General features: G+C 45.0%; 1 protein-coding gene across 15 annotated transcripts in view; it reads right to left on the reverse strand.

The window, feature by feature from the left end:
- Positions 1-26,246, reverse strand: part of DENND1A (DENN domain containing 1A) — a 512,085-nt gene that overhangs the window by 170,525 nt on the left and 315,314 nt on the right. For 14 of the 15 annotated variants that reach the window (XM_045470412.1, XM_045470408.1, XM_045470411.1 and 11 more), the window contains one exon: positions 8,529-8,630. The exons of the other annotated variant lie outside the window; for it this stretch is intronic. In XM_045470412.1, the coding sequence (XP_045326368.1) occupies positions 8,529-8,630 (102 nt within the window). The remainder of the gene's footprint in view (positions 1-8,528; positions 8,631-26,246) is intronic. 15 annotated transcript variants of the gene reach the window in all.

Consider the following 26,246-nt stretch of genomic DNA (forward strand, 5'->3'; position numbering starts at 1 on the left):
TCTCTGTGGGAAAGTTTTAATTACAAATTCAAATTTATTTAATAGAAATAGTGCTACTTTTTCTGTTTTCTATTTCTTATTAACTTTCGGTAATTTGTGTATTCAAAGAATTTGATTATCTAATTTATCAAAATCATAGGCACAGAGTTCTTTATAAAACTCTCTTATTTCCTTTTTTTTTTTTTTTTTTTTTTAACGTTTATTTATTTTTGGGACAGAGAGAGACAGAGCATGAATGGGGGAGGGGCAGAGAGAGAGGGAGACACAGAATCGGAAACAGGCTCCAGGCTCTGAGCCATCAGCCCAGAGCCTGACGCGGGGCTCGAACTCACGGACCGCGAGATCGTGACCTGGCTGAAGTCGGACGCTTAACCGACTGCGCCACCCAGGCGCCCCTCTTATTTCCTTTTTAAAAAATATCCTTTTGGGGCACCTGGGTGGCTCAGTCAGTTAAGCATCCAACTTAGGTTCAGGTCATGATCTCACGGTCCGTGGGGTCGAGCCCTGCGTCAGGCTCTGTGCTGACAGCTCAGAGCCTGGAGCCTGCTAAGAATTCTGTGTCTCCCTCTCTCTCTGACCCTCTCCCACTCATGCTCGCTCACTCGCTCTCTCTCACAAAATGAATAAACGTTAAAAAAATTTTTTTTAAATATCCTTTTTATTTTGCAGTATTTTTATACTTCCAGAAAAGTTGCAAAGATACTACAGGGAGTACCTATACACTCCACGGTTTGTTTCCCTAATAGATCTTATATTACGAGAGCACATTTGTCAAAACTAACACCAACACCGGCACATTATTAACTAAGCTCTAAACCTCATTGTGATTTCACCAATTTTTCCAGTAGTGTTCTTTTTCTATCCCAGTATCCAATCCAGAATTCCACCTTGTATTTAGTTTGTCATTTCTCTTCAGTCCTCTCTGGTCTGTGACAGTTCCTCAGGCTTTCCTATGTTTTTTATGACCTTGACAGCTTTTCGAATTTTATTTTAGGGAAAGAGAGAGACACACATGAATGGGGGAGAGGGAAAGAAAGAGTGAAACTTAGGCGGGCTCCACACTCAAACCTACGACCCTGGGATCACAACCTGAGCCGAAACTAAGAGTCAGACACTCAACCAACTGAGCCACCCAAGGTGCCCCTGGCCTTGACAGTTTTGAAAAGTACTAGTCAGGTATGTTATAAGATGTCCCTCAATTTTCGGTTAACTGAAGTTTTTTGTCATTATTTGGGTTTTTGGAAAGAATGCCTGAGAGGTCATGTATCCTTCTCATCATATCAAGGTTATATAATCTTCACACAACATCACTGGTGACATTAAACTTGATCACTTGAAGAAGTGCTTGACATCTGTCCATTCAAGTTACACTTTCTCCCTTTACAGACTCTGTTTCTTGGAAGTAAGTCCAGCCCCCACTCAAGTGTATGTGTGTTGCAGGGGGTGGGGTGGGGTGGGGTGGGGACGATTAAGCTCCTTCTCCTGAGAGGACAATATCTACAGATATTTGGAACTCTTCTATGAGCAACATTTGCCTGTCATCTCCCACCAACTCTCTATTGGCTGGTATTTGCATGGTGTACCTTTCCCATGCTTTTACTTTTCATCTGGCTGACTCTTTGAGATGAAATTCTTGTGGACAGCATCCCACTGGGTCCTGATTATTTATATAATTACTCTCCTTTAATTGGAATATTTAGACCATGTACATTTAATGCAATAATCAATATAGTGGGTCAATCTCTCATCTTGCTAACTTTTCTACTTGTTCCCTCTGTGTTTGGTTCCGTCATCCTTCCCCCTCCCTCTAAATGGTTTGGATCTTCAATATTGGCTTATTGGCTGTACATCTTGTTTTCCCCCTTAGCGGCTCCTCTAAGGTTTACGGTATACATCTTTAACTGAAGAGTCTACCTTCAAACAATGTTATACCATTTTACATAGAATTTAAGAATCTGAAAACTGTATGCTTCCTTTCTCCATCTACACACTGTCCTCTGTTGTTACCGCTGCCATACATTTCATTTCACTTCTACCCATGTTACAACACACAATACGTTAGTTTTTTTTAATTTAAATACTCAAGTTATCATTTATAGAAATTAAAAATGAAGAAGAAGTCTAGGGGCACTTAGGTGGCTCAGTTGGTTAAGCGTCCGACTTCGGCTCAGGTCGTGATCTTGCGGTCTGTGGGTTCGAGCCCCCGCGTCGGGCTCTGTGCTGACACCTCAGAGCCTGGAGCCTGCTTCGGATTCTGTGTCTCCCTCTCTCTTTTCACCGCCCCTGCTTGCACTCTGTCTCTCAAAAATGAATAAACGTCAAAAAAAATTTTTTTTGGATACAAAAAATGACGAAAGAAGTCTCTTATATTTACCCACATATTAACTATTTCTGGCACTCTTCCCTCCTTTATTGTTGAAGTTTCTCAATGGTTTCACTTTTCTTTTATCTGAAGAACTTCCTTTAATATTTCTCGTAGTGTTTGCTGACAGTGATTTTTCTCTCACTTTTTTCATCTGAAAAGGTCTTAAATTTTGTCTTCAATTTTGCAGGATATTTTCATCCTGTTGAAGGATATAGATTTTTAGGTTGATAAAAATTTCCCTTCATTACTTTAAAAATGTCATTCCATTACCTTCTGGCTTATGTAGTTTCTTATAAGAAGTCTTCAGTCATTACTTCTTCCTTTTACGTAATGTGTCTTTTTTCTCCAGCTAATGTTAAGCCTTTGTTTTTATCACTGGTTCTGAGTAATTATCATTCTGGGCTCTGGTTTTGTGTGGATCTACTATGCTTGAGGTTCCTTGAGCTTCTTGGAATTCTGAATTTACAATGTTCATCAAAAGTAAAGAAAAATGCTATAATTTCTTTAAATATTTTTTCTTCTGTCTTTCCCCACCTTCCTCTCCTTCTAGGATGATAAGCATTTTAATCCTCTTGATATTGTGCTATGGGTCCTAGAGGGTCTATTAATCTTTTCCAGTGTTTTCCCTTTCTCTGCCTCACAGTGGGTAGTTTTTATTCCTATGTTTTTAAGTTCATTGATCTTTTATGCTGTGGTGTCTAATATCCTCTTAATCCTATCAATGAAATTTTCATTCCAGGTATTCTGTTTTTCACCTCAACAAGTTCCTTTTCATTCTTTTTATATTTTCTATTTCTCTTCTCAAATAGTTCAGGTCTTCCTTTAAATTCACGAGCATATTGATTTATAATCCTTTACATCTCAAGACCTTTGTCTAATTCCACCATTTCTGAGCTTGTTTCTTTACTGATTTTTCTCTTTGTTATGGGCTACATTTCTTCTGATCTCAACACTTCTCATATATTTAAAATAGGTTGCCAGATACTGTGAATGTTACACTGTTGTGTATGGATTTTATTGGCTTTTTTTTTTCTTTAAAGTAATCTCTACACCCAACATAGAGTCTGAACTCACAAACCTGAGATCAAGAGTGGATGCTCCAGTGACTGAATCAGCCAGGTACCCCTACTGTCTTCTTTTAAAGAGAGTTGTAGTTTATTTTGATGGGAAGTTAAATTCCTTGCATATGAGGTTGAACCTTTCAAGGCCTTTTCTTTTTAAAGAAATAGTTTTAAAACTTTTACTGAAGTTTAAATATACAACACACACATAACATGGGTGTTCAGCTTGATGAATGAATTCCTGCCCACGTAACTGGTACTCAGATTAAACAAGAGAGATTATGCTTCTCAAGGCTTGCTTTTAACCTCAGTTAGGGCCAGGCTAAAAGAATCCTTACTCTAGAGCGAACTTAGAGTCCTACCAAGGCATGGTCTCCGGCAGTCTCTAACGACTGTCCTCCTTGAACAGCAAGATCTTACTCTGGCTGGTCAGAGCTTGTGTAAGCGAGAGTCTGTGTGAGCACCACCCTACACAGGGGCAGGTCAGTCTTTAGCACATTAGTCAAGAGGACTTGAGTCAGATTTCTGGAGCTCTTGTGATGAGTGCCTTCTTCCAGTCCGGTACTCTGACCCACAAATTTAAACCATCTCGCCCTTAAGTTCAGCTTTCTGACCCCTCGACTCAGCAAAACTGGTGTGCTTTGCTGGGGACCCCTCCTGGCACCGTGGTCCAGAAATGCCTCAAGGCAAAAAGCCAGGAGAATGGCAGGCCTCACCTCACTTGCTTCCTTCCTCTCAGGAATCGAAGTCCTGCACGGCCTGTTGTCTAATATGTGAAAACCACTGTTTTTTAAAATTGTCCAGACTTGTAGCTGTTAATGGTGGGAGGATAAAGCCAGTTCCAATTATTCCATCATGGCTAGAAGCGGGACGGAGGCCTCCTTTAGTAAAATTTCCAGCACGGGTGCCACATTTTGCAAGATGTCATCTACCAAAATAACCCAATCCATGTGTCCCTTCTGCCCTTCTATCTATCTATTCGGTGGCTGCTGCATCTCTGGGAAACAAAGATGCTTAAAACCTGACTCCTGCCTTTAAAGAAGTCACAATTCACAGGAAAAGCCAGAAGTACATACTCAATTATACTGTTGGGTGAGAAGTAGAATTACACAAGTATAATTACACAATTATGCAAGGGGCTGTGAGCACAAAGAGAAAGATATAGTGAAATGACCCGTAGAGGTGACGAAAGGTTTTATTTATTTATTTATTTATTTATTTATTTATTTATTTATTTACTTACTTACTTACTTACTTACTTACTTACTTACTTATTTAAATAGGCTCCACATCCCATGTGGGGCTTGAACTCACGACCCTGAGATTAAGAGTCACATGCTCTACCAACTGAGCCAGCCAAGTGCTCCAGGGAAGATTTTTATAGTTTTACATTTAGAGTAAGTCTTGAAGATTGAGTAGGAGATTGGCGGGTGGGGCAGGACATTTGGGGCGGGGGGTGGGGGACTATATGCAAAGTTTGAAGTTATAAAATAACATGCAAGGTTTGCAGAACTAGTAACAGTTCCAATTACGTATGGAGTTTGGAGCTGGGAGGGGAGAGAGCTAAAGCTATCAGAAAAACACCCAGGAGAGTCAGAATATGAAAGAGGACCCTGAATGCCATGCTCATCGTAAATATCCATAAATCATCATCCATAATCATCATCACTAACTACCATCTATCACACTCGTAGGATGTATGTTTTACATATATTACATACATTACCTTCAATTCGCACAACAACCTATGAGGAAACTAAGGCTCAGAGAGCCTAAGTAATTTTGATCAAGATCACACGGTTAGTACGTGGAGAAGCCAGGAATGAAACACGCGTCTGTCTGATTTCAAAGCCAACAAAAGGAATTCGCCTCTAAGCTATAGGCACCGGGAGGTAATGGGTTTTTGTTTCGTTTTGTTTTTTTGCTTGTTTGTTTCTGTTTTTTAATTATGTTCATTAATGGAGTAGTTTTAAGAGGGAAATACAGTTAAATTTATTTTTGGAAAGGCTGCTCTGGTGCAAGAGGAGGACAGGCTGGAGTCAGAGGAGCAAGTTCACGGGCTGGTGGTTAATGGTGTGGGGAGAAAACGAAGAGCCTGGATTAGGTGGTGGAGGGAGAACGGGAGAAGAGAATTTGACAAACGGCTGAAGAAGCAGAATCTGTCAGATGCCACAAACAAGCACCTCCAACCAAAGGGGAAATTGTGAGGTCAGCTGTGGACATGGCGGTGCCCTGCAAGTCCCGGCTCTGTGCTGAAGGCAAGGGACACGAAGATGCACAGCATGTGGTTTCTTCTCTCAAGGATGTGACAGTTCACACAGCCTTATGGGATCAAACCTATGCATTTCCCGGAAACACAAATGCCTTACGGACCACATTCCCTATCCATTATTTGGAGTCTTTCATGGCTCTGGAGCCCCATGCTGAACACTGTTGTAGCACGTTCTCAACCCTGCCACAGACCTCGTTTTTGTGTAGGCAGAGGACTTTCAGGGAACATAACTGTCCTCCAACTCTGGCTGCAATGATTAACAACAATTTTATGAAAAACAAATGCAGGTACCATTTATTGAACACTAACAATACGTGAGCACTGTTCTAAGCATTTGAGGAACATAACCATCTTGTTTATTTGCTACAGCAATCCTAACTACAGGGTTCACACTCCTCCTTCCAACACGGGAGCCTGAGCTCAGAGAGAAAAAAATAACTTGCCTACATTCCTTTGGTTCCCTGAGACCACTGCGATGATCATTTAAAAAGCATCTTGGAATGTGCCATCTTTAGGAAGCCTCTATTTCCGTCTCCCAAATTTTGTCATCCCTGGGCCCTTCTGTGCCTGATTCCTATTTCCCTTGTGACCCCTATTATGCTACATCGTGATATATATATATATGTGTGTGTGTGTATATATATATATATATATATATATATATACACACACATATACATATATATTTATATATTTATATTTATATATTTATATTTATATATATATATATATATATTTTTTTAACATATCTGTTTCCCCTACTTTCCTCTTTGAAGGAAAGGACTAGATCTATTTCATCTTTGCTGTTTGATGCCCAGCACTGGGCCAGCACACGGCAGATGGGACCAGTCTACCCCACTGTTTCCTAGCTATCAGCCAGTCATTCTGGGCTGCCCCAGGCCCCTGGCCATTCCTAGCATCTGATACCTCAGGCTCACTTACAAAATTCACTCAGGAACTGACAGGTCCACACATATGGCACCCATGGATTAAGGGGAAAGCTTTTCCCTAGGAAGGAACCAGGGTGGAAGCCACATATTCTTTGGACCAATGATTCAAACTATGGTCAGGAGGCCCTGAGATCCCAAGCCCATACCTTGTCCTGACACGAATAGGTAGCCTCATGGTGTCTGGTCCTTTCCTTTTTCCTGCTTCTGCCATCTGTTTGCCTCAGAAGGGGGCGGGGGGCAGGGTACAAGGAGAGGAGGCAGTGTGGGCTTTGGTGCCGTCCAATCTCAGCACTGCCCCAGCCAGTCATATGACCTATAGCAGGGCATGTGCTCTCTGAGGCTCATCTGCCCTATGTAAAGGAGAGAACACCTACTCCACTGGGTTATGATGCTAACTGCATGTGATCCCTGAATGCAGACGGCCCCTAGAGAGGATGTGAGGCTTGGCAGCTCTCAGGAGAGACAGAGTTGGGTTCACTTCCTGGTTCCTCCTCTTTCTAGCTCTGGGCATGAAGCAGGAATAAGGAAAATGCCTTCCTCAGGGCAGTGTGAAGAGGAAATGAGGGGTCAGTACGAGCTCTTAGCATAGAGTTTAGCACATAGGAAGTCAATGAATGGTAGCCATTGTTTAATTAGACTACAAATGGAACATCTTTAAATTTTGTGGTTTTTTAAAATTTTGAGAGAGAGAGAGAGAGAGCACGCACGCACAAGAGCAGGGGAGTGGAGCAGAGTGGGGGCGGGAGGTGGGGAAGACAGACTCTTAAGCAGGCTCCACGCACAGTGCAGAGCTGAACACAGGGCTCAATCCTGTGACCCCGGAATCATGACCTGAGCCAAAATCAAGAGTCAGACGCTCAACTGACTGAGCCACCCAGGTGCCCCAGAATATCTTCATGTAGCACAAATGACTTCCCCAAATCTTACACTGAGTTAACAGTAGAGGAGTTTGAAACCACGTTGCAAGTTGTTCATCAACAAACAGCAGCATCTCTTCCAGACAGCTAACCCCAAAGTGCCACGGGGACCTCCGGCAGGAATGGAGCTCCACTTCCCATGATACAAACCCAGCAGCACAGACCCGATCCCACGCCAGCATATGGGGCCGGGAACATCTAACCCCTTCAGCCTGGAAGTAGAATAACTTTATAGATCCTCCAGCAGACAGAGCCATGGAGGTCACACCAGAAACATCAAAACCCTATTTCCCAGTGAGCCCCAGTCCTCCTCATTCCTGTGGACGATGGGGGAGATTGGGTCTGCTTTGCACAGCTGCCCATGAGGCAGCCTGAGTAGCAACGTTGAGACAGGTAGGTGGTCAGGTGTCGGCATGGCAAATGTGGCAGCTGGTTGCTTTTGCTAAAGAGAGCCCACTATCTGTCTAGACATTAGGTATTTAAGATTTATGGGACAGAGAGCCACATTCAGAGCACTGTCAGCAGATATCTTGCTACACAGGAAAATGGCTGCTTGATGATGGTCCAGGAAAGACATACAGATCTGAAGTGTCCCATATCGCTCACACAGAAAGCCTTCCGGGGTTGCTCAGGGGAAGCTGTGCTGTCCTCGGGACGCGGCAATATGCTGGAGAGGGGACGCAAGTCCCTGAGGCTCCCACACAAAGAGGAGCTGACTAGACGCTGGGATCACTACACAGCCCCCCAGATGCACGTTATGAGAGCAAAGCAACTACACAAAATGAACCACCCTCCAACTTTCCTTCACTGAGACAAAGGTGGCAGACGCAGCAGAGAAACAAACTGTAGTTCTTAGGCCAGAGGAAAACCACGACCATCTCCCTTCCTTTCCGTTCTTGAAAGTCATGTTCATGTCCACTGCCCGAACTCACAGGAGTCAGACCTCAAGAGCTCATTACCCACCACATCATTTGGGAGGCTCTGGAGGTCATCAAAGGGAGTTTCCAGGGTGTTGGTGTCCACGTTGAGGATCACGACATCATCCAGGGCCATGTTTCTGACTTTCTGCAAATAAAAAAATTCCGAAAGAAAAAATAATTGAAGCACCATGAGGACACGGATATTTCCACTGGCCCTCTCCGGGGAAGCGGAATAAGGAAGAACAGTGACATTTGCCAAAGCCTCATTTTGTGGCAGGCCCAATGCTAGGTGGGTCACATCTCTTAGGCCTTTTAACTGTCACAAAAACTCTGGGGGCTCTACAGTCCCCCCCCCAAGTCCCAGCGGGGGAAAGGGTTTCACAAGAATGAAGATGACTAAGTTAATATGCTCAGGTCACACGGTTAGGAAGAGAGATCTTTACACCTCAACTTTTTTTCTTATCTTTTCTTTTCTTTTTTTAACACTAGGAGCTATAGTCTAAAACTCTGGCTGCAGGAATTCTGAGGTACAGCTAAGCCCAAATGACACCCTTCAATCTGTGTCCCCACTCACTTACCAAAAGCCACTTGCCCATCTCTCTTTTGGATCTTACCATTCTTGGGATGGAATATGGTAGATGGACTGGTGTTACCATGTCAACATTTCCCTTAAACATGGAGTAGGGAGGTCACGCTTTCAGTTGGGTCCCATTTTCCACAGAAACCTAGCAAGTCAGTCAAGGCTCAGAGGCTCTGGCCATGAGCCATTACTCTACTGGCGCAGTAATGGAAAAGATAAGGGAGACGTGCTTATTAGGTGCGCATGTTTGTGCGGGGAAGAAGGGATAGGTAAAATATGGAGAAAGGAAAGGCCCACCCTCTGGGAGCAGCTCTCCATAGTCTGCAGAAGTACAAGATTATGTGTAGCTTGAGTTTTTAATTTTTAATCACACTATTCACCCACTGCTAGAATCCTCCTCCATTTTTCTCCCGCCTACCCACCGCTCCCAATCTCATTCAACCCTCTTCTCCTGTCCAATATCAAAGCTCATTCCTTTAGAGTCTAGAACTTCACAACTGTTGTCTTTATCTCACTTGGCCCCAGTTAATTAGGAAGACCTTATCATTTGTGGTCAAAACTGGAATGCTTGTTGGTGTGAAAGAGGGCATATTATGCTAGGGCAGAAGACATCCAACGGGACATACAGTCACCTTACATATATAAGCGATCAATTTATTAGCTACTCTCTGAGGCACTGAATATAACCGTGCAGGTATGTACTGCCCAGGGACGTCCCACCAGCCACCTGGGGCTGAAATCGGCTAAGCCGGGCGTCTGGGTCAGGGGTGGTGGCCGTGGAAGAGAGGAGATAGACGCCTTTTCCTAATTCATCGAAGAGAACTGCACAGCCTAGTGATGGGCCTGGACCATCCCGATGGCTGCTAAACCCCAGTCTCTAGGACATAACCTGGTACCTAAGTAAACGTTTTGAGATTCTTCCCAGCAGGAGGGTGGAGCTGAGCTGGTCAGAAGACTCCTAGGGTTGAAAAATGGTCCCAGGTGGCAGAGTCCGGGAACCCTTCCACTTAACACACCTAAGAGCCTCAAACTCCTTTTGCTGTTGAGTTTTCCACGCCACCAGGGGCTAGCCCGCAAGCCTTTCAATCCATTCGTCAACACTTCCTAAGTGCTCACTATGGGCTAAGAACCGCAGAGGAGAGACAAGATTCCCTGCCTACTTACAAGTTTATTCTCCCCTCCAAACATTAATTACAGAGTAAAACTTTTATAGAGTAAAAACTTGGCAGCAAACAGCCTTGATGATAATAATACAAATCACCAGGGTTTCATAAAGCACAACCCCCATTTTTCAGATGAGAACGTTAAGACTCCTGGTGAACTGTCCGGGGCTCCACTGCCACCTCATTTTTCAGTCCAAAAAGTTTAAGACCTAGCAGTGTGCTGGCAGGAAGTTACAGAAATAGCCTCAACAACAATCTCTTTCACTCATATCACCCGTGGAGCTCAGACACATTCTTTCATTGTCAACAACGTAGCTGGAGGCAAAGTATCACCATTCCCATTTGCAGGAATGAGAAACTGAGGCTCAGAGAGGTGAAGTGGCTCGCCCCGGATTATGTGGCTACAGTTTGGCTACCTCATCCGTAAAACTGGTCCAATGCCTGTGACCACCGTCCTCTAACCCCTGCCCCCCGGGCTGCTGTGAGGGAGTAGAGGTAATACGTGCACGGTGCCAGGCACACAGGATTTACAAATAGTGGTTGTTATTATTACTTTCATAATTCACACATCTGCTACATTAAGTCTGAAAGCCGTAGTGCCAATGGCCTAAGGGCAAAAACCGTCTGGCCCCTTCTTGGAGGCTAATGGGCTCTCACCTCAAAAGCTGAAACACCAGAAATGGAACTGGAGAAGAGGCCACAAGGAACCCCAAAACTCAGCAGGGGACTCCAGGCCTGGAGGACTGCGCTGAGGGCCACTGCACCCCAGAACTGCCTATTCTGTCTCAGCTGACCTTCTAAAATAGTCCCAAACAGAAGGGGGCAGGGGGCTTGGCCACTGGAGAGAAGCCTCAGGGGCTGAAAGGCCCAGCAAGAGGGATGTTGATTCTGGACCAGAATTGGGCGTTGTTTCTGTGTTCCCAGAGGGGCCCCAGCAGCACAGACCAGCCCTTGTGGGCTCTCCGCGGCCTGGGCTGGAACAGGCTTTTGATTTCTTCCCACTCCTGACTGGAGGGCCTGCCGGTTAAGCTGTGTGGAGTGTTTACTTTTTCAACAATGGCAGCAGGCTGAAGAAGAGGAAAAAACCAGGCCCTTTTTTCTGACTTAGCAGGCCAGGGTCCCCTTAGTAACCAAAATGCCCAAGCACCAGGCTCCAGGCAAGGAGCTGGGTCGGCACAGTTTCCTCTTACAGGACAAAGCTGCCCTCCTGGCAACAAGGCCTCTTCCAAAGAGGCTGGCGTAGACTCAAGGGCCTTCCTGAAGCTCAGTGTTCCCAAGGAAAGAATCGGAGGCCAGCTCAGCCGGATGGTGCCTTATCCCTGAAAGGCTCAAGGAAACAAGAGCAATGAAGAAAGGCCAAACCCTCCCTCGTCAACACACACACACAAAACCAACCCCACAAAACCCTTCAAACTGGGGTGGGGGTGGGAAGAGCTGGTGGAGGAGGAGGAAGCTAGACCATTACTGGGAGCCAGCTCACTGAATCTCACTGAATCCCGACCACGCCAGGAGGCAGATACTACCGTCTCCGTGGTAGGGATGAGAAAATAAGGCTTGGAGACGTCAAATAAACTGCCCCAAATCACACGGCTGGTGAGTGGCAGAGCTGACTTTTGAACCCGCTCTGACTCGAAAGCCTCGCTATTTCTGAAGACGTCCCAAATCCAATTGCTCAGACCTCAGAGCGAGTACCTGTAGGGCATGAAGCTATATGGATCCTCTCAGGGCCGAGCTTGCTCTTACACACAAAAAAACCACTTGCCTTTTGTATCATAAAAATCACATGGGCCTGTTCAAAAAAAAAAAAAAAAAAATACAGACAAAAAATTTCAAAGAAGGAAAGTATAGTGACGCTCATCCCTCCATTTGGAGATCGTGTTTTGATGTCTCCTTCCATATCCTTTCACCTCGATCCCTACTTTTAAAAATATAGTTAAAATAGTTCTTAATATTTCTTCCCGATTCTCTCTCATTACAATATAGGAATGCTCCACTTCATTAAAAACTTTGTAAAGATCACCGCTAATTGCTACAAAATGTTCCACTTCGTGGAAACAAACTCAACCAAGCCCCTCCCGTTGGCCGTTACCGCCGGTTTTTAAATAATTTTTATATATGATATTGTCATGAAATTTGTAGGCATAACATGCCTTGGGCTTTAGGACAGGTTCCTAGAAGTGGAATTTCCTTTCCACTTCTTAAAAAGTGTCCCTCTCAAATTCGACTTTGAGGGAGATATCTTTACTTCCAATTATTTTAAAGTCATTTTATCCACAGCTTGTGTTTCCTACTCTAAGTGAAGAAAAATCAGCAAAGACACGAGCAGATGTCAAAATAGTCCTCCAAAAACCCTACCCAATTAAAACACTTACGAGTACCGCGGCACACCGAGACAGCTCTCCGGTAGCTTGTCCCACCAACACGTTCCCTCTCTTTTTAGTTACAACATATGCCAAAGCTCCTGCCAGCTGCAAACCCTCCCCCCACCAGACTCTATAGGCTTTTTCTCAGAATGAAAAAAAAAAAAATACTGACATGCACACCGACTTTCCAAATGGCATTTCTTGCACAGAGAAACACACAAAAATGGCATCCTCCCATAAATATTGTTAATCAAAAATGTCTTTCTCTTTATGCTTTGTCACAGACAGACTCAGCCTGACCCCGGCCTTTCAGGACAGGGGAGGGGAACATCATAGTCGGGAGGTGGTGGGGGCAGCAGAGGGGTTGGGTTCTAACACACAAGCTTCACTTAAGGATTGCCCCCTACCTCCAGGGCTGCCTTAAGGCAATTCACTCAACCTCCAAAATCCTCCAGGTTTTCATCTGTGAAATGGGGATCAAGACAGTACCCCCTCACAGATCTGCTGGGAGGACTGGATAAGCGAATGTACGTGGAAGAGTCGGCAGGATTCCAGGGACACCCGAACAGGCATTCATCAAACAGTGGCTCTCCTGCCTGTCTGTTCCCTTTCCTTTGATGGTTCCTGAGAACTCAGCAAAGCCTGGCCAGCCTCACTGCAGAGGGCCCCGGCTGGCAGTAAGTTTGCCTTTCCCTGTGCTGCCCTGAGGTCATTCCTACAACCAGAATAATATGCCAACCTAGAGTTATTTATAGAAGTATTCAATTCCTCCCCTAGTCCACGAGCTTCTTAGGGTAATAAGACTGAGAACTCTATACTGTCAGCTCCTACTCCAGCACTTGGCCCACAGGAGGCAATTCCTGAATGAATGAATGAATGAATGAATGAATGGACGAACGGGAGGCACCAGAGGCGAGAGGTGAACACAGGATCTGGAAGCCAGTCTGTGAGTTCTAACCCAGCTTTAACACTCACCAGCTGTACAAATGTGGGCGTTTCACTTTCTCTGTGCCCCCTGTGTCATCCTCTATATACTGCAAGTGACAACAGTGCCTCCCTCATAAGAATGTGGTAAGGATTAAACGGGTTAACGTGTTTTTTTTTTTTTAACGTTTACTTATTTTTGAGACAGAGAGAGACAGAGCATGAACGGGGAAGGGGCAGAGACAGAGGGAGACACAGAATCTGAAAGAGGCTCCAGGCTCTGAGCTGTCAGCACAGAGCCCGACGCGGGGCTCGAACCCACGGACCGTGAGATCGTGACCTGAGCCAAAGTCAGACGCTTAACCGACTGAGACACCCAGGCGCCCCAACATTTTTAAAGTGGTACAGTGGCACCTGGCACACGAGAAGCTCAAGATAAGTGAGCTTTATTTTGTTAAACAAAAATGAACAATCACTTGGGGCACCTGGCTGGCCCAGCCGGAAGAGCACGCGACTCTTGATCTCAGGGTTGTGAGTTCAATCCCCATGTTGGGTATAGAGTTTACTTAAAAATAAAATCTTTAAAACAACAACAACAACAACAACAACAACAACAACGACAATCTTTTGAGGGTGGTGGGAATATTCTATATCTTTACTGTGGTGGTGGTGATTTCACAAATGTATGAAACTGTCAAAATTCATTAAATTGTATGCTTTAAATAGATGGTCTGCACATAAACTGTAACCCAATGAAGTTGATAAAAACATTAGTACTATGTCCAGAACAGAGAATAAAATCAGAAAAGACGGCAAAAAATTAATAATGCACGAATGGTGAATGAATGCCATCTGACAAGGTCATTTGTCCCTGCTACATTCAGATTTGCAGCTGAGTTTGGCTCCCTGTTCCTTCTTTTGTCTAGCTCAGGAATTTTTTTTTTTTTTTAACTTTGCTTTTCCACTCATGACCTCTTAGGATAAACATAAAAATCCAATGCCCCTAGAGATTCTAGTATACTTCTCTACATAAAAGTGGAATCTATTTGAGAAACACTCTACCTTTGGTGTTTCCCCTGCAACCAAGACTTTATTGAGCCTCACTTTCTAAAACTGGTGGTCTGAAAACAATGGATTTCCTCCCCTAACATAGGAAGTAGTGACACTAGTTCAAACCACACCAATACCCCCCACAGATGGGGATGATCCTGCCTGTCCAAGGAAGGGATTGGACAACTAGGGACAAAAGTTAGGACCCAGAAGAAGCCTGTAAGATGAAAAGCAAGGGTTTGCACTGGCAGTGTAATCCAGGGGATTCAAAGAGTGGTCAGGAGAATGTGATACTTCCCTGGCTGAGGAAGCTAGAAGCAGGATGTGGAGGAAAGCTGGTCCTAGACATTGAGGAGCAGGGGCCCAGCTCCACTCAGCCTCTTCAGCTGAGCGTTGGGCTGGCTCCCTATCTAGGGTGGAGGTCAGCGAGCCAGCATGCATGGAGTCACTGAGCCAGCATGCAGTGCATTTTTATTCTTGTCCTTCCAGTAGGACCATCGCCAGGGCAGAGCCGGGGCATATATGTCTCTGCCTCTCCAGTGCCCAGCGCGGTGCCTGACGCAGGGCAAATGCTCGTGACCCGGAGAATAAACTGATACTGTGGCTGGACCCACTCTGCTGGGAGGCACGCCTGGAAGCAGATGTCAGTGTAAAGCCCAAATGCACAACGTAAGCCCAAAGTAAGCAAAACGGAATTTGCTCAGGGAAGTGAGAGGGGAATAAGAATAATGATGGCAATGACAATAATTATGTGAAATTATCATGATTAATTAGTGTAGAATTAACTCATAGTTGACACAGGAAGTAAGATAGGAGTTAACACGGTGGTTAAAACCGTGGGCTCCGGAATGAGACGGTCAGATTCAAGCCTTGTCTCTGTGACTGTGTAACCTCCAGCAAGCTCTTTACCTCTGAGCCTCAGTGTTCGTATCTTTAAGATGGGAATGCTACCTACCGCACAGACGACCTGTGAGGGTTAAGTGATACAACGTGTGTAAAGAATTAACACAGCACCTGACTGCAGCAGGTGAGCAATACATGGGGGGTGGGGGAGGAACAGAAGTGAGTTTCCATCCTTGCAATTTCAAAGTTATGCCAATAAAATAGATTAGAGCTCCAAGACTGCAAGAATTTAATTTTTTTTTTTTAATTTTTTTTTTTTCAACGTTTATTTATTTCTGGGACAGAGAGAGACAGAGCATGAACGGGGAAGGGGCAGAGAGAGAGGGAGACACAGAATCGGAAACAGGCTCCAGGCTCTGAGCCATCAGCCCAGAGCCTGACGCGGGGCTCGAACTCACGGGCCGCGAGATCGTGACCTGGCTGAAGTCGGATGCTTAACCGACTGCGCCACCCAGGCGCCCCAAGAATTTAATTTTTTAAAGCATGTTTGTATATTTATTTTTTGAGAGACAGCGAGAGAGAGCAAGCTGAGGAGGAACAGAGACAGAGGGTGAGAGAAATCCCAAGCAGTCCCTGTGCCGTCAGCACAGAGCCCCATGTGGGGCTCGAGCCCACCAACTGTGAGATCATGACCTGCGCCGAGATCAAGAGTCGGACGCTCGGCCAACGGAGCCACCCAGGTGCCCCAAGACTGTAAGAATGTAAATTGATTTTCAGACCAAAGGCAGAAGCTAGTAAGATTTCACTCTGATGATTTTGTGCTATTACAATTCAAACCACCACCAATCTAGTGTTCTTTTCCTGGCTTGGTCTCAGGGATACGAGCACATTCTCTGGAGCGTCTGCCTCATTCTGAATTCCCAACTCTGCCAGTTACAGCTGTGCTACCGCGTGCAAACCCCTTAAGCTCCCTGTGCCTCAGTTTACTCATCTGTTCAATGCGATTCAAACAGGACACCGGGAATAATGGTTACCTTTGGGTCAGAGGGAGAATGACTACAAGAGGACACAAGAGGAGCCTCTGGGGGACTGGTAATGTTGTTTCTCAATCTGGTGGTGGTCGCACGGGTGTACCTGCCTCGTAAACACAAATCTCGCTGTGCACTTCGGATGAGTGTACTTTGCCCTATCCATTTCGTATTTCAATAGTATGTAGACAAAAAGCAAATAACATGGACTTCACTGGATTGTTATGGTGATTAAATGAGTTAAAATACGTATAAGTACTTAGGATAATGTTTGGTATATAATAAACACTGGGTGTTTATTATTATTATAAAAAACAAAGTAACAGTAATTATTTTGATAAAAAGGATTCACTCTAGAATGTATTTCACTGTCAGAAAAATCTATCCATAGGGGCGCCTGGGTGGCTCAGTAGGTTGAGCGTCTGACTCTGGATTTCAGCTCAGGTCATGATCTCCTGGCTCGTGGGATCAGCCCGTGCGTGGGGCTCTGCGCTGACAGCACGGAGCCTGCTTGGGATTCTCGCTCTCCCTCTCTCGCTACCCCTCCCCTACTCACACTTTCTCTCTCTCAAAATAAACAAACGTTTCTTAAAAAATTTAAAAAAGAAAATCTATCTGTAAAAGTCGACACCTCCAGGGTACATGTTACTTCTTCAATCTGTCCTGTTGCTTCTCCAGGGAGGATCGAAGCAGCAACGTTATCTGCGTACCTTCCGAGAGACCCCCGTGGTCCTGTGACAGCTCGGTTTGGGGGAGCAGCAGGACCAAGTGGAAGAAGCAGGAGTCATGTGGACTGGGCTTTGGGTTTTATCTTCTTTAATTACTGCAAATGGGACCCAGGGCAGGGAATTTAAATCTCGTTGAACCTCAGGTTCTTCGTTTATAAAATGTGGTTATCACCACATACTTAGCATTGTGAGAAGATTAAACAACCAGGAAAAAAAAAAAAAAAAAGAAATATTTGTTTGGCAACAGCATGTCCATGCTCCCATCTGACCTGGGCACTGGCCTTGACCACAGGTAGGCCTAATCCCTGCTGCAGTGACCTCTGAGGTCTGCAAGCCTAGTCGCCTCTCCCCAAGGCTGAGGCAGCACCTCTGAGACCAGCAACTAGAGCACCAAGCAAAGGGGACAGGTCCAGACAAGGTCCTTCCTGCAAGGACGTCTTGTTTCAAGATGACGCAGCATCTTCCCGGATCAGAACACAAAATGCTCTGCTTTGGCTCCAAGAAAGTCTAGTCTTTGTCCCTCCGGGAGGGAGGCAAACTGATATGGCTTCTGACACTATGTCTCCCTTAAGCCTGACTGCTCAGCCACTGTTTTAATTTTGGAAGGTAGTGAATATGGCTCTTCCATCTTAATAGGGTGTTAATCCAAATGTTATACCACATGATCGATGCTGGGTTCGCGCAGTCCCCTCTTAGGCCAACCATGCGCCTGACGGGCCAAGCCACAGCTAGGCTGACGGAGGGCCGGCACGGGCCAGGGACTGGGGCACACGCTCTGCCTCCATCATCGTACGGGCTCTTACAACAACGACGTGAGAGCTGTTAGCTGGTGTGGTCCTCCCACGGCCCAAACCTTTCTGAGTACCATACAATGCAATCCTCATGACACTCCCGTGGACAGAAGGAAATTGAGGCTCAGGGAGGAAAAATAGCTGGTCCCAAGTCGTAGGGCTTAGAAGCAGTGGTGTTACACACTGCAAGCAGCTGAACACCAACGCCCAGTTACCCAGTGCATCTTATTAATTGTTCTGCCACTGTTTCAACCAACAAGCATATTGAGCAACTATAACTTAGCGGAAGTTTGTCAAGCACGTAGCAGAAGAATCAAGCCCTTCATAGCTCGATGGCTGGCCCAGACTCCATCAAAATTCCCCAGGGAGAGGGTTTTCTGCAGAATATCATACCCATTTGATGGATGAAGAAACTGAGCCTAAAGAGAGTAAATGGTTTGCCCGTGTTCTTACAATGTGGTGTGTGTCAGAGAAAGGATTTGAATCTGGGTTCCACGTGCCAATGCTCTTTCCACTATACAGCACATATAAAACGTGCTCAAATGCATGCGCATATATATGAGCGCATAACAAAGAACAGCATGGGAGCTGGTGGCCTCCTAGGAAGAAAGGAAAGAGAAATAAAAGGGAAAGTGGAAAGGACAAGAAGAGGAAAGGCAAACCTTCAGGTACTCTAAACTCTTTATTCCCTCCTGAAATCTCAGATATACACAGAGGCAAGAGTGACATTTTCCTTCCCTTCCTCAGGCCCCAAAGGTCACTGAACTGCCAAGCGGTTGATAAACGCAGTGGTTTTTCTTTGGAGCCAGGAGTCACTGATTTGCTCCTTCCTGCTCCACAAAATTAAAAATCTAAGCCCGACAGTTCAGAGGACCCCTGAAAACACCGCTGGAATTTCCCAGTGTGCTTTAAACAGAAACAGAAGCTTGACGGGGGAGGGAAGTGGTGTAAGCCCCTCACAGGTCAGGCCAAATCCACTCCTCGCAAGGTAATAAGCACTGACTCTCATTAACAAGTCCAAGGATTTTCAACCCGGGTCAGCACAGAGCTTTTTCTCCAATGGGCCATTTTTCCTTTCTTGACCATACATCTCCTGGGCATTCATTCACTCACTCACCCATTCATTCACTCATTCAGTCAGTCATATGTCAGTCGGTCATTCACGTCAACTCCATGCTAGGTTTTAAGGACAGAGAGATAATAAAGCATGATCTCTGAACTGAAGAGGCCCTCGGCCTACCTACGAGACGGCCTGGATAAGGAGTGGTGAGGTAAACTATAACCAAATGGCCTAAGAAAAGGCACAGCCGGGGTGCCTGGGTGGCTCAGTCAGTTAAGTGTCTGACTTCGGCTCAGGTCATGATCTCGAGGTGTGTGAGTCAGAGCCCCGCGTCGGGCTCTGTGCTGACAGCTCGGAGCCTGGAGCCTGCTTCCGATTCTGTGTCTCCCGCTCTCTCTGCCCCTCCCCCGCTCATGCTCTGTCTCTCAAAGATAAACATTAAAGAATTTGAAAGAGAGAGAGAGAGAGAGAGAGAAAGAAAGAAGAGAAAAGAAAAGAAAAAAGAAAAGAAAAGAAAAGAAAAGAAAAGAAAAGAAAAGAAAAGAAAAGAAAAGAAAAGAAAAGAAAAGAAAAGAAAAGAAAAAAGAAAAGGCACAGCAATGTATAGGGGAAGAGAGCATCTCTATTCACACGGAACTTGCTCGATTTCCTCTGCTGGATGGTCCAGGGCCCAAGGTCAAAAAGTCACGAGGTTGGTGTCCTGGCTCTTTCGCTCACTAGCCAGGTAGCTGCGGGCGCGGCACTTTACCTCCCTGGGTATCAGTTTTCTTCCGTGTGACACGGGAGTCACTGTCCTTAGCCTCAGGACTGTCGAGAAGACTAAAGGTTAAGCAGGGCACGTATCTCACAGAGGGCCAGCTAGAAGGCAGGTAGGTGCCAGCAGCCTCTGTGAGAGCCCGGTTCTGCTGGTTCTCAGGCAGCGCACTGGACAAGTCCGCCCTTGGGCTGGTGGTGTTTTGCCTCCAACTGAAGCACCCTCCCTATGCTGGAGACTCCGCTTCCTCATGTGTGAAAAGAAGACGAGGAAGGCCTGTTGCAAAGCACGAACGAGAGACGAAGTGTGGTGCACTGGGTGAGACGCGAAGACGGCCCGAAGGTCGCCGTCATCATCTCTGTCCCACGAGGCCCTGCTCTTCCACAAAACCTTCCTGATTATTCCTGTCCCACAGCACACTGCCTTCTCAAAGGCCTAAGCGCCAAGCACGGTGGACAATACGGGGCTGGGCCCTCAAAAAACGAAAACGAAAATAAAACTTGTTTAGTGACGTCTCCAACTGTTTCATGCTGCCCCTATCACTTTTCCTTTATTTTCATTAACTTATTTTATTTATTTTAGAGAGCAAGAAGGGGAGTGGGGAAGAAGGGCATGGGACAGGGAGAGGGAGCGGGAGTGTGTGTATGTGGGGAGAATCTTAAGCGAGCTCCATGTTCATCGTGGAGCCCGACACGGGGCTCAATCCCAGGACCCTGGGATCATGATCTGAGCCCAGATCAAGAGTCAGACGCTCAAGTAACTGAGCCACCCACGTGTCTCTTCTTTTTAGATTTTATTTATTTTTTATTTTTTCCATTTTATTTATTTTAGAAAGAGAGAGAGAAACCAAGTGGGGGAGGGGGCAGAGGGAGAGAGAGCACTCTGCCTTTAAAATAACTGTTTTGGGGTGCCTGGGTGGCTCAGTCGGTGAAGCATCCGACTTCGGCTCAGGTCATGATCTCATAGTTCCTGAGTTCGAGCCCCAGATCGGGCTCCGTGCTGACAGCTAGGAGCCTGGAGCCTGCTTCGGATTCAGTGTCTCCCCCCATCTCTCTGCCCCTCCCCCGCCCACTCTCTGTCTCTCTCTCTCTCTCTCTCTCTCTCTCAAAAATAAGTAAAAATTAAAAAAAAATTTTAAATAACTGTTTCAACCTTACTATATCCACAGATACTGCACTAAGGCTTACTACTGTCATCTATAAAGTATAATATAAACACTATTATTTTAAGATACCTTATTTCATCTGATCCTCAGAGCAGTCCCATGGAACAGGCATGATTATTCCCATTTTATAGCACAGAAGACTGAAACTCTTGCACCAGGCCCCGGGGTAACAACAGAGCCAGGACTAGAGCTTGGGGCTGTCCGACCCCAAAGCCCAGTCGTCTCCTTCTCCTGTCTGTGCAGCCCCTTCCACTTTCCTGGCTTAGCAAAGACCGGACAGTGACGAGGTCACATATTTATTCTGTAACCTTCGTGGATAGACTTACCAGAGGCCAGACACCTAACAGCAAACAGACCCTAAAAGTTGGACCAGTATCATGTTCTTCTTTTGTATACACTAAACCACTTCACACAATGAAATTGTGTGGGTTTGGATTCTGGTCCTTTAATTTTTAGCAATGTGACTTTGGATGGGTCACTTAACCTCTCTGTGCCCAAATTTCATCATCTGTAAAAGGGGGCCACCACTATTGGAACACAGGCTTGCTGTGAAATTAAATAATGTGTGCAATGTGGCTGGCAGTATTTCAAAAACAGCATCCGTCCAATTTGAAACCGTGAAACTTGAATTTAAGAGTTTCACTGGGGGTATAAGGGGACGTTGATTCCCTAGTCCCAAAATGGTTTGGGGTCACCCTCCCATAAAACAGGGCCTCATTCCTCCCACACAACTGCCACTTGCCATCATTCATTCATCACTAGGCACAGAAAACCTGGACTCCCATCTCCACCTGCCTTTTATTTGAAATGTCAATTTTTAAAGAGTGGAGAGGTTGGAAACCCAATTTAACAAGCACGCTGAAACATTGTTTATTGCCCCCATAAACATGGCTTAGTGAGAATTACGGACTTAATCAGAGTGAACTTATCTCCCGGTGAAAAGGAACACTTTAAATTTCAGAAATGGCACCTTCACTGTGAAAATCTCTTAACTTTTCAAACAAACTACAGGGGGTCTTAAACATATGGGCAGTAAAGGGGCAGCCATTACCGTGATTTGTCTTGCCCAAGAGCCAAGGAGCCCTAAAGGTCCATAACAACTTTAAGATCTAGGAAAAGTGTTTGGAAAATCATATTCAGGAGACACGTCTCTAAAAACACCCAAATGGTCTGCCGAGTGGGAAGTAATGCCCGTAGAGAGGCTCGGGATGGCCCAAGAGGACGGACCCCGGAGTCATTAGAACAGGGGCTATTTAATACAGCACAGGGAAAGCAAAGCTTTCCTCCTACGTGTAAGATTAAGCATTCAGCAATACGTAATACTTTGGTGACCTGCTTTTCGGAAAAGAGGTGTTACATAAATCACAAAGGCTGCTAACCGGTCTGTGCATGCGTGCGTTTAAACCATTCCAGAGGATGAGGTTCTGTGAACCCCAACTTCCCAATGTGAAGCTTCACCAGGGCCGCTCTGATCATTCCAGGAAAGCTTTTCATAAAGACGCCCCATTTTGCAGAGAATGTATCAGCCTGGCTGCCAGAGGCAGGAAAGGCAACAGATATAAAATTTTATTATTTCAATGCCCCAGTAGCAGCCAGGAGGACTTAATGAAATCGCCAAGATTTACAATCTGAAACAGCTATTGCACAGACAGATATGGTTAAGGGAGCTGCGCCCTCTGACCTTTCAACCCTTTGATCCTCACACAGCAGGTGGCCTAGAGCCCCCTCCTGGGCATCTTCCCTCTCTTCCGACGCTGCTGAACCTTGATGTGCAATAAGCCTGACCCTACACAGGTGACTCTCACGGTGCTTATCACCAGCAGCTGCTGCTAATGGAATGGCCCAAATCATTTGGCCTCGAGATTCTAGCTCCGAGACGGGGGGAGAGGAGTCGGCTGCTCAGTGTCCAAACGGTGGGTGCCAAAATGATGCTCCATAATTCTGCCCCGAGTCCAGTTGTTTGGCAATGCTTAACGATGTCATTACAAAAAAGCTGTCCTAGAAATGGAACTCTGTCTCCTCCGATTTATACTTTGAGTTAGGGGAGAAAAAAAAAAAATCACCTTTTAAAAATAAATCACAAATCTCAAAAAAAAAAAAAAAAAAAAAAATCAACCCCGAAGTCCCAAATGCATCTCTCAGAACTTCCCTAAAACCATGTGCAGCAAATTTATACCAATGAAAATCAAAACAATTTTTGGAAACCTAAAATTGACTGTTTTCAGTTCCATGAAATTTCATTTAAAAAGCCCCATATGCCAAAATGTCCAAATTCTCTTATTTTTAAAAATTGGGATGACTTCCAAACTCATAGCTATCTTTTTCTTCCTTTTTTTTTTTTCTTCTAAAGCTAGGGATGGGTAATGTGCATATGTACTTATCAAGCTTCATAATTTAACCCATTCGGTCAGTACAAAATATCTGCAATAAAATGCTGAAGAGGCGGGATATAAATTTATTACCATTGAATCATTCCAAAACAATAGATGCCAAGGCTTAACAGGTATTATATTTGGTTAAAGCCATGTCCAGGCCCCTGGGCAGCCCCAGCCTGCGGCTTTTAGTTTCTGTCAGATATTTGTGTCTATGGAGGGAAGAATTTTACGCAGGACACATAAACCACTCTGTGGGATACTGATAACTTCCAAACACACAAGGAAACTTTAGCGCCACTGTTGATCAGGAAGAGCTCTGAGCCAGTGTTTTACTTCTAACAAATATAATGTGGTGGCCCCACTCTACCTGCAAAGGCCAGAGCTTAGGTCATTAATGTCCGAATCCAAAGGCAAAGAAAAAACTCACTCCTTGTGTAGCCCACATGGCGTAGATCTTAAATATTCAACTTTAAATGCATTTTGAAATCAGCTGAGAATCAAACAATATGTAAAGAGAGGTTTACAGACTCCAATTTTAGTCACACTTTTCTCTATGGGCGTTTAAGTTTAGTACAGAAAGCAGTTTATGGAGAAATCAGTTTAGCAGGGGGGAAAAAAAAGGTACGGTTACTACATCAGAGTTTGACCGCTTTGCACAAAATTAGTACCAAGCTATCTTCTTCACAGATGCCTACTAGAAACACTTTATTAATAATAATATCTACCATCCAGTGAGGGTCTACTAACATGCATGGAACGTCAGCCATGTTACTTCTAGCTGTCATCACTTTAAGGCAGGTGTCCCATTTCACAGATGGAGGTGTTAAGGCACACACGCACAGGAGTTCAGTGACTTGCCCGTGTCACACTTAGATAAATGGTGGAGCTGGGATTGAAACTTAGGTTCACTGCCTGCCCCAAAAGCCCATGGTCCACCCATGTCTTCCCCCTAAAAGCAAAAGAATAACACGCAATAATCTGTGCAGAAAATGCCAGATTCCAGCCTGCTCACCTATTGCCACGGCCCATTTAAAGGCCTTCCGAATCAATTATTTTAGGTCATTAAGAGGAAGTTTAATTTGGTTGACAAACACCCCTACTGGGGTGACCTCACATATCAACAACAAATGTCTGATGGTCACAAACTCGGACTGTGAGTCTGTGGAGCATGGTGTTAAACAAAACCACATGTGCCCGGATTCCAAGTGGGATCTGCCTAGGCCAAGGGTACGGCTCTTCAATCATCACGAGACTGGTCTCTGAGCTCCCACAACAGCCCCGCCCCTATTCACTTCCAAGGACTTTAAGAAGTCACCAGTCCCATGTGGCTCTGCTCAGTTAAAAGTGCCTTTGAGTTAATGTCAATTTAGAAAAAGTCACTCACTAAAAAATACAAAAGGAAGCTGAAAAAGAGGGCAGAGTCAAACTTAGGTAGATGCCTTTTAACTAGCTTTAAAGAAGATTTCTCGGTTCTACACAAATATCGATACACATATAGCCCCTTCCATTTATTTGGCACCTACCATGCGTCAGGTACCAATTCCCTCACTTACTCCTCATTAAAAACTCCCACGAAGTGGGGAACGTACCCATTTTATGAGCGACGTGTCTAAGGCTCAAAGAAGCACCCGACCTCCTGCAAAATCTACACTTCCTTCACGGGGGTGACAACTAGAAACGACAGGGCTCAAGTGCCACGTATACTGGCAGACCTTCACTCAATGGTTGATATCACTGAGTACTTCCGACAGGCATCTCCTAAGAAGATAACACAATAATCCTTTTGCACAGAGTGGTCCAACTGTGTGATGCAATGACAACACCCTCCCCGCCTGCCAAACTGACCTCTCAGCTCAACAAAGGAGGTTGTTTAAAGTCATCTGGACTTTAACCAGACGTTAACTAGGGCTAGAATTTGAATCCAGGGCCATCTAACTCTAGAGCCCAAGAGTCCTTTTCACTCCGCCACACACCCCCCTGCGTGTAGCTCTTTCTCTTAACCTGATAGGATTTTGATTAGTTCAAGCTTTCTCTTAGTAACAGTTTATAAACTAAATTTTCTTTGAAGTCGGTTTTCACATTGCTAAGCGGAACTTACATATAATGACTGGCTAAGTGATGATAGGAAAATTGGCAAACAAGAGCATCAACGATGGTTTCACATTTTCTACTGGGATTCTCCCTCATAAATTACTCAGTTTTTCTAATGTATAACAGAGGCTTATCTCATCTCACAAGAGAACATTTCAGTCACAACAAATTAGACTGAAAATGTACTGACTGCAAGAGATACTTAAATCAGCCAGAATTACTTGTTCCCTTTGATTACATAAATTACTACTAGAGCTTTAAATTGTTTTGTATTAACTAATTCAACATCAGGATAAGTGACATTTAAGAATTGCATTCAGGGGCGCCTGGGCAGCACAGGCAGTTAAGCATCCGACTCTTGATTTCGGCTCAGGTCATGATTTCACAGTTGTGGGATTGAGCCCTGTGTTGGGCTCAGTGCTGAGCACCGAGCCTGCTTAAGATCCTCTCTCCCTCTCCCTCTGCCCCTCCTCCCAGCCCATGCTCTTTAAAATAAAAAATTCTTTAAAACCTAAAACAATTCACAAACAAAACAAATCCCACTTATTGTAAATGTAGAAGCCGCTGTGAAGAGGAGAGAGCTTCTGGGGGAAACTCATCAGGCACAGTCCAGGACCTCCTTCGGGCCCCAAGTTGAACAGAGCTTCTGAACGGTCACCCTGAATGCTGCGCGTGTGACAGACTCACATGTGACGATTCTGCCGGATAACAAACAGTATGCTGAGGAAATTCCAGCAAAGCCGAGCTACTGTCTGATTACTTTTTTCCTTATATAATAAAGCAAGTGCCAGCAAGTGAACTAAACTTTGCTCTTAACTATAAAGAATCATGTTTGGCGTAGTATTT

Source organism: Leopardus geoffroyi, chromosome D4, assembly GCF_018350155.1.
Source record: "Leopardus geoffroyi isolate Oge1 chromosome D4, O.geoffroyi_Oge1_pat1.0, whole genome shotgun sequence".
Lineage (NCBI taxonomy): Eukaryota > Metazoa > Chordata > Mammalia > Carnivora > Felidae > Leopardus > Leopardus geoffroyi.